Genomic DNA, 9,404 nt, shown 5'->3' with positions numbered 1-9,404 from the left:
TTTGTGACCACAGTGGTGTTCGTTGGGTGTTAGGGTGGGTTTAGTGATTGGGGAGGGTTATTGGGGGAAACAGGAAACAGCATGCAACTGTCTTGTAATAACAAAGTAAGCTGTACTAACAAAAGAAGAAGTTGTTGAGAAGCCTTTATTATTTTACATTGCCCACTTTGATCCTGAAAGGATCACGTAACCCTCTCAACCAACTTCAGTGTCAAGTATACGTACATAGTGGAGCATGGCAATATTATGCCTGTTTATCATCACATTCAACTTTTGCATTAGTAATTGTAGCAAACATGGGCCAAATAGTAACATAAGCAGAATACATACAGCAATCGATATAATTGAGGACATCCAGGGTGCAAACCACCCAAACATATTGAAAAATGTTCCCCATATTCCCTGATGTCTGGCGTTATCAGCTAATTCTTTATTCAACTTATACATTTCCTATAATACCTTCGTGAATTCACAATCATCATCATCATCAGTGTGACCTGGGATGTTTGTACAGCATTTGTCACCAAACATTTTACATACTCCTCCGTCTTTAGCCAAGAGGTAATCCAGAGCTATACGATTCTGTTTAGTCATTTCACTTGTGGCATATAATTGTAATAAAAGTAATACATACGATTAACGATTAATTCATGTCTTCTGAAGCGAAATGCTAGGTGTGTGTGAGGAACAGACCAATATTTACAATTTTTTAAGAAGGGAACGAGACACTGTGTCAGTAGCTGATGCTGTGGGAGCTCCTCCTAGGGGCAGTGACCTTGAAATCCTATACCATCATGCCAATTTGGTTGCCTGATGGCGCCTGACGCTCTGACCTATGTTTGCCTCATCATGGGCATCTGAATTGAGCGACTGAAAGGAGGAGAGCGCATCCTACAGGCCCGTAACAGCAAAAAATCAGTAGCACTGCACGGGGGAAGTTATGGCACCCGGATGCACTGTGGGAAGACGACAAGCCTGTGGAGGCAGTGTGATGCTCTGGGCAATGTTCTGCAGGGAATTCTCCTGGGTCTGGCCATTCATGTGGACGTAAATTTGACACATGCCACCTACCTAAACATCGTTGCAGGCCAGGAACATCCCTTCATAGCAATGGTATTCTCAGATGGCAGTGGCCTCTTTCAGCAGGATAATGCGCCCTGCCACACAGAACATATTGTTCGGGAATGGTTTAATGAGCATGATGAAGAGTTAAAGGTGTTGTCCTGGCTTCCATATTTCCCAGATCTTAATCTGAATGAACATCTGTGGGATGTGCTGGACCAACCGGCTCCATCTCGCAACTTACAGGACTTTAAGGATCTGCTGCTAATGTCTTGGCGCCATAAACCATAGGGGTCTTGTGGAGTCCATGCCTAGGCGGTTGGCACTGTTTTGGTGGCATGTGAAGGACCAACAGCATGTTAGTGTTAGTCATTCTTTAATTCTTGTAAAGTTTAACATTTTACAATGTAAAAGACAGAGCAAAAAAGAGATGGCACAAAAAACTCTATATACAATTCTGTTTTTGTGGTCACTAAACTTTAATGTGTAAATCCAATAAATTAATCTCTGACAATTGTGTTATCAGATTATTAGGAAATGTGCAGTAAAAACAAAGAATTTGAAAAAGAGGCAAGCTAGACTGTTACAAAAAAACATAATAAATATGCAGAATACACAAGTTTAAGCAAAATAGTTTTAAGCAAACAAGCAAGATCAAAATAGAAAGTAAAATTTTGAATCACATTAAAAGGTCTATTTACATTAATATACACAAAAAAGGCTAATAAATTCAGTCAAAGAATATAGGGTTACGATTTGGTGATGCTTGGTTATACACAATCAGTAACTGTTGGAACAATCATCAGCTAATGAAAGATGCAAAAAAATACAATAAAAGTCCAGATCAACATTATTATTATTTTTATATATGTTTTCGTAATGATGAAGTATATCTATAACAAGCCTTAGCGCACAAGTTCCAGTTGGTTAGATGCAAAAGGTAAGACACCACTGACATAATACGCAATGCCAAGTGAGAGCAGAGCGATGATGAGGAGCAGCAAAAGAACTCTCCAGAAACCAAGATCTTCTACAAACTCCTGCCACGTTGTTCGGAAGCTGAACAGCACACCATCACTGTGATGTAAGTCTGGGTTGAGAAGAGAGTGGCTCTCCATAGCACTGCATCAGATCAAAACAGACAATAACAAGTGAGGACACTTATAGATAACATTTTCAAAGTGTCTTGAAAGATACTAATTATCTTCCAAAGACAGGATTTTACCATTAAATTCTTACATATCCACTGTCCAGAGACAAAAGGCAAGGGGTGTGTCAGATTTTATGAATGACAAGCATTCCACTTGTGTGGAAATCTGAAGATCTCTGTTGAGGGGAACATTTTTATAAAGGCTTTAAATGTAATAAAATGTTGTCCTAAATTTAATAAAGGCCCTGAATGTAATAAGATTTGGCCCTAAAAGCAAATACCTTAGGTCCTAAATATAATTTAATAAGTAAATGTAATGACTTATTTGGTTGTAGATGTAATAAACACACATAATATAATAACTGCTTGATCTATAAGAAATAACATGTTTGTAATATTTTGTAAGGTTCTAAAAATATTTTATCTTGGATTTTTGGTCTTCATTAAATTTAGGACTGAATGTTAGGGGGCTTTCACACTTGGTTCGATTGCCTTTTCCGAACCAGAGTTCGATTGCTCCCCCCTCCCCCCGATGGACTGTGTTCACATTATATATTTGTATACGAACCGCGGTACGCTTGCGTCATCAAGCTGCAGCTGGTGCGTAATCGTGTTGCTTGATAACCGCGAAATGAAAAGGCGTCAAAATTCAATGAATAGACTTGCTCGGTTCACATTTGTTCTTCTTTTTTTAACCTTTGGTTTTGTTTTCAACATCAAGATACAGAAACACACTTGCGTCTGTCTGCCGCAAAAATACTGAAATCGTTCAAAAGACAGCGGGCTGTCCGCCGAAGACAATTTTTGCGAAGGCAAGCAGAAATCATCTCTCTGCTTGCAGTGCGTGTGCGTGTGCGTCAATCCCGCTTTTCGTCAAGGTAAGTGTATACACACACACGCACGAAAGTAAACCCTTTCCGCTCATTTTGAAAGTGACACGTGTGAGACTGACGACCACATTATACGTCATCAATAGCGGTTCACTTCCACGGTTTGGTTCGATTGCGTTCATATCAGCAGCGAACCGTACTGGAGTTCACATGAACCGTACCCCAGACCACCTTTTTAAGCGGACCCGAGTACGGTTCGCGGGTGCGCACCCGAGTTCGGAAGACAGCGTTCACATCATCCAAACGAACCGAACTCTGACGTCATTCGAACCGGGGTGCGCACCAAAAGTGCTAGTGTGAAAGCCCCCTTAGTACATTTAGGGCATTTATTAATTGTAGTACCAGATGTTATTACATTTAGGACCACATGTTATTAAATTTACTGTAGAAGTAATAAACATACTTAGTGAAATAACTGTTTGTTATTAATGTAACAAAGGCTCTAAACACTGTTGGTCCTAAATTGTATGACATTTAGGACCTTTATAACATTTAGAACCAGATGTTATTACATTTAGAGCATTTATGACATAAAGGACCAAATGTTATTACATTTACTGTATAAGTATTAAACACACTTAAATAAATAACTGTTTGTTCTAAATGCAACAAAGGCTCTAAACACCTTTGGTCCTAAATGTATTACATTTATGACCAAATGTTATTACATTTAGCCTTTATTACATTTGAGAACAAAAGTTATTTCATTTAGGACCTTTATTACATTTAGTACCAAATTGTATTACATTAAGGACCATTATTACATTAAGGACCAAAAGTTATTATATTTAGGACCTTAATTACCTTTGGGACAGTTATTATATTTGTGTCAACAGCTAGAACATTAAATTTTTGGGTGCATTTTTGGAGTTATCTGAATTAAGTACTGGTTATAAAAGCTCACCTCTCATTCTCAGTAATGTGCATCTTTTCTAGGCTAGAATGAGAGCTACGGTTGAAGCCCTTCACTTCCTGTTCCTCCAGCCCCTCCAGCAGATGGAGTGCATCCTTATTCACTCCACGCCTCTTGGCCAGCACCAGCGGAGTTGCTCCATTGTGATTACTGCTCAGATATAAAAAAAATAATTAAATGTTACATGAAGCATGGACTTCAACAAAAGTCTCTTGTGCTTTTGTGAAGACGCTTAACCTCTGGGAGACTGTCCTGTAAGGAGTGTCCTGAAAGTCACTTTGAATAATTGGTTTAGCAACAATGGAAACACTAACAAAAAAACTTGCATGGTCTTGCCATATTTCCCTTACGACTCAGTGCACTTTACATTGCGTTTATTAATCATATGTGAGTGACTTCTTACACGACCTGGTTGAAACCTCGCTACAATAATGCCAATATTCTAATTTTTCAGCCTCGCCTGTTTTGGCGTGTAACTGTCTGCTATAAAAACGGGTGCACAAGCACCATTTCCTCAGAATCTCTTCCTTCAAGACAGCGATCATCTCTGGTCTAGAAGCCCTCAACCTTCACCGTCGATATACATGAGTCAGAGGGTGGAATCTAAGAAAAAAGACTTCACATCACAACGCCTCGTCGTTTGACGTCTCGATGGTGAACGGGCCTCAGGATCATGATTCCGCCCAGCGCTTCGGCAGGGTTTGTGTCTCCTTACAAAGCAATTGTGTATTGTGTGATATAAATATAAATATACAGTATATTAATTTATACATCAAAAAGAGTCACTTACGTTTTCCTGTCTTTAAAGATGTTGTTCTGTAAGTGTTCCTTGTGTGAGAGGCACATCCCGCCGTCAGATCAGCATGAGAGCTGCATTTATTGTCTGGGTCACGCCCACGCAGAGACAGCTCTAATGGAGACAAGACAGTCCTCACTCTGAGGGCATGAGTCTCAGGATACTATGTTGGTGAATAACCCTCATTCTGAGGAACGATTCAGCCTCAGCCTCATAAATGATGCGAACCAAAGTGCATTTGAACAGCGGTGAAACACTTTCTTATGGTGTGTTACATTCATACGAGCAGACAGAGAAGTACGTTTGAAGTAAGTTTGAAGCAGAAGAAATAGAAATAAACCTTGTGTAAATTGTCAGCTTTAAGCTAAGCTAAAATACTATTTCTAACCATTTTACATGCACATGTTAACAGGCACGATCATATTTTTTTATTTATCAAGAAAATTCACGTTGGATCAAAATGTCTTTTTTTGTTGTAAGATCTTTGATATTAGGGCAACATTTTTATTATTGATAATAATGTTTGTATTGTTTTCCTGTAAAAATATCAAAAAATCAAAAAACACATTAAAAAAATTTATTTTTAACATGTGTATTTTGTCTTACTGTTACTGACAGAGTTTGTATAGTCAAAACAAGTGAAAAAATCTACCAGTGCTGAAGAAGTAATCCAAAGTATTTAGAATACATTGAGTAATCTAATAGAATACGTTACAAATTACATTTTACAGCATGTATTCTGTAATCTGTAATGGAATTCATTTCAAAAGTAACCCTCCCAACCCTGTCGGCAAGTCCATGGGCAACCTGGGAGTTCTGGACCAACATATATGGCTGACCATCAGAAATGAGCGATAAGGGAAAAGCCACTCTTTTGCATGCTCCAGTGTCTCCAGCCGGCCTGTTTAGTTGCTCTGTGAATAAAGTTACATGTCACGATTCAGCAGCAGTCACAGGCTATGAGACACTTTATGCCCAAACGGAGTACATCACAGCCGGTACGCCCTCGCTCTGTTTCGAGCCAGCACCCGACTAAAAGCCCCATACCTGCTGCCTCACTGGCACCTGCGCACAATCTTTGAAACGGAAAGCAGAACCCATTGTTCCCTTCAGGTCTGTTCCAAAAAAGGCTCGATTGGAGACACAAAACACTGTTCCTCATCTCCCCACTACTGTTTGCTTGGAAGGGAATATTGTTGTTCACAATATTGTTCAATATGTTCTTTTCTGTGTCTTGCACTCAAATAAATGCAATAAAAAATAAAATAAGTGCAAAAAAGAAAATGCACGAGATGCTCATACATTCTCAATAAAGAGAAATTTTCCTCTTCAAAGCACAACCATTATGCCAGAACATAGACTTACTTCTTCAGCATCTAAACAGCTTGGGCCTCAATGTAAACTGGACGAAGAACACGCTCTGCCCCTCTGCTATTGGGAGTTCGCCTCGACTCCATGAGCGGGAATGTGCATGTGCACCTCATTCTACAGTGTCTGTCTCAGTTCAAACTGGGGAGAACACTTCCACTGAAGCGGTTTCAGAAAGCATTGGGATATATGGCGGCGGCATCCGGCACCTCTTCAGTGCTGGCTGAAACGCCGTGTGCCACGATGTTTTTGGTGCCAAGGTCGCATGCATATCACTATATCCCGCAACTGTATAGCTGCTTTAGCACCATGGACAGCTCCTGTGTTTTTACCAGCGTGGTGTCGTGCTGGGGCAAGTTGTCACGCGGTGCGTTCGGCTGTATTTCTACTCTTAAAGGCTTTTCAGTCAGAAATAGCAAACTGTCATGTCCTGGATCACTCAGACAACATGCCAGTTGTGGCATATATAAACCGCCAAGGCGGAATTCAGGAGACTTCACTCTCAAACTGTATTGAGGATTTGGGAAATATTCGGCAAAGCAGAAATCAATCTATTTGACTCAGTGGAGAATACTCACTGTCCCCTCTGGTACTCGAAGTCCCGAAAAGGCTGTGTGCCTAAGGTCCTAACAACGCCCTTCAGAGCACATGTAGTTCACCTTCAGGCCTTCTTTCCTCCATTAATTCGGATGAAGAACAATAACTGCATTTGTTATGCCCAGTGTGGGCACTACATGCATACAGTGAGCGTACACACCAGTTCAGACTGTCTTATCAGCTTTTTGTATGCTATGGAGGACACACAAAAAGAATGTCTGTCTTCAAGCAAAGGCTCTCTCACTGGATTGTCGATGCAATTGCCCTGGCTTATGAGTCACAGGGTTAGACTTGCCCAGTTGGTTTTAAAGCACACTCAACTAGAGGCATGGCCTCCTCATGGGCATGGACGAATGGTGTGTCCTTACAGGACATATGTTTTGCAGCAGGATGGTCCTCTCAAAACACATTCACAAGGTTTTACAACGTAGATTTAACGTCTCTTTCTTCACAAATCCTCTCTGTTTAGAGCACTTGCTATTCATTGGCCAAATATATATACTTATGCTCCTCCCTTTTAGGATGAGCTCCCCATCATTTACCCAACTGCCTGCATTCAGGCAGTTATAATTTACCATAAAGTCACAAGCACTTATATTATAAATAAACTCCCTTCCTGACTGGGTTCATAAGGAGTTCATTCATACTATATGACTATTGTTCATATATTCGTTATGAGTGCTCTCCTCCTGGCCAACATGAGGATCACTCACTGTGACATACTCATGTCGGTCGCCTTCCCACGAGACTGTGGCATCATGCTTCCTTTCTGGGAGGTTATGTCATATAGTGCGACTTGATTATATTCTGTTCCCCATATGCGTTAATAAATGCAATGTCAAGAGTACTGAGTTGTAAGGGACCGTCTCAGTTACGTACGTAACCTCGGTTCCCTTAGACTAAGGGAACGAGACATTGCGAATGCTAGCCGTGCTAAAAAACTCAGTGTTCTTGTTCTCAGTCTGAAATTCTGAGGAAATGGCATTTGTGCACCTGTTTTTATAACAGACAGTTCCACCGCCAAAACAGGCAGGGCTCAAACACCATAGCCAAAATAAGAATATTGGCGTTATTGTACAGAGGTTTCAACTAGGTCATGTAAAAAAAGCACTCCCATATGTGTTAATAAATGCAATGTCTCATTCTCTTCGTCTCAGGGAACCGAGGTTACATACGTAACCGAGATGTTTTTTGGAAATATGCCATGAAATGCCATTTGTGTTATTTCATGTGAATGATAACTTTACTATTATTCTAAAATGTTAAATATAGTAACAACGCATAATATAATTATAAGTATAGTATAAAAAATAAGTAGGTCCAAACCATTGACCTTGGAATACCATATAACTTCAGTACCATGGAATACATATCAAAGTAACATGATTTTACCATCTGATTCCATCACCAAGAGCCAAAAGACACTGACCAGATGTCAATCTTGAGGCCGTTAGACACCAGGAACTGGATGGTATCTACATGGCCACACATGTGCAGTGCAGTGTTGCCCTGTGAATCAGTGGCCAGCAGATCAGCTCCGAACTTGTGCAGCAGGCGGCAGATATCCACGTTTCCCCGAGCAGCGGCCAGATGCAGTCCAGTCCGCCCACGGCAGTCCCGGGTATTTGGGTCGAAACCGGACTCTAGCAGTCGTTTGGTGTGGGCCAGATCCCCGTCAATACAGGCCTGCAGCAGCGGCACGGTGGTCTGCAGCGAGTCGTTAACGAAGACGTACGACATTTTGCACTTGGTATCTGAGTTTAAAAAAAAAAAATATCACAAATTTGTTTAGTTGACATAACGCATCACACTACTGAAAGCAGTGCCCTCCAGTGTGACAAGCTATATTGCATCTAAAGCTATTTTAAACAACATTTTCTAATTATTATGCATGTTTTGACCGCATAATACTACATTTAAATACTGCATGGGATATTTGTATTTTAAAACAAATAATCGTTTTCTCACCACAGGACTATTGAAGTGAACTGAAAAATGACTAAATTGTTATTAAATGTGATTCAAATTAATATATATATATATATAAACGTTACCCATTACATTTACGTTTAAATACTACGCTAAAATCTTGAATACACTGCTAAAACTACCACTTTAAAAACCAGTTGGCACTACAAAGCAAGCCATAAATATTTCACAAAGCAAATACGCAATATGAAAATGTTTTTTTTATAATTCAGATCAATATAATGGTTTATTGAAGTATAGTTATTAAATTATAATAGTACAAATAATTTACATCGCATAACAATGTAAATAAATAGCAGCTAGCCAGGCTAGCATAAATCAACTAGAACACAAACAAACACGACCGTGATCAATAAAAGCAACGGATTACATACTTTCCAAGACAGAAGATGGGTTAACAAGACCTCAGAGTGATTTATCAAAAGTATCTTATAAAATCTGTTGCTTTCAGACCTTCTGATTTTTGGCTGCTTCGAGAAAAGTGACAAGAAATTACGTAAAAAGATGGGGAATTAAAAAAAACTACAATACCAAGATGCTTTTTAATGTTTTGTTGACGTCATACTTCCGCGTCTTTGGCTAGAACTGGTCAATGTAGTTTGTATGGTACTGTGAAAAAGTATAGCGACCTAGACGAAA

At 39.7% G+C, this 9,404-nt stretch overlaps 1 protein-coding gene across 1 annotated transcript; it reads right to left on the bottom strand.

Annotated features, from left to right (window-relative positions):
• Window positions 1-1,535: 1,535 nt before the first annotated feature.
• Window positions 1,536-9,274, bottom strand: LOC127627752 (ankyrin repeat domain-containing protein 46-like). Its single transcript, XM_052104283.1, has 4 exons — window positions 9,140-9,274; window positions 8,206-8,530; window positions 4,007-4,165; window positions 1,536-2,184 (listed from the first exon to the last, which is right to left on the bottom strand). Exons 2-4 carry the CDS (start codon window positions 8,514-8,516, stop codon window positions 1,968-1,970), a joined length of 687 nt encoding a protein of 228 aa, XP_051960243.1. The 5' UTR covers window positions 8,517-8,530; window positions 9,140-9,274; the 3' UTR covers window positions 1,536-1,967.
• Window positions 9,275-9,404: the final 130 nt, after the last annotated feature.

The sequence above is a fragment of the Xyrauchen texanus genome, chromosome 34 (assembly GCF_025860055.1).
Source record: "Xyrauchen texanus isolate HMW12.3.18 chromosome 34, RBS_HiC_50CHRs, whole genome shotgun sequence".
Lineage (NCBI taxonomy): Eukaryota > Metazoa > Chordata > Actinopteri > Cypriniformes > Catostomidae > Xyrauchen > Xyrauchen texanus.
The sequence above is the reverse complement of the archived record's forward strand: the minus strand, read 5'-3'. Positions and strand labels throughout refer to the sequence as shown.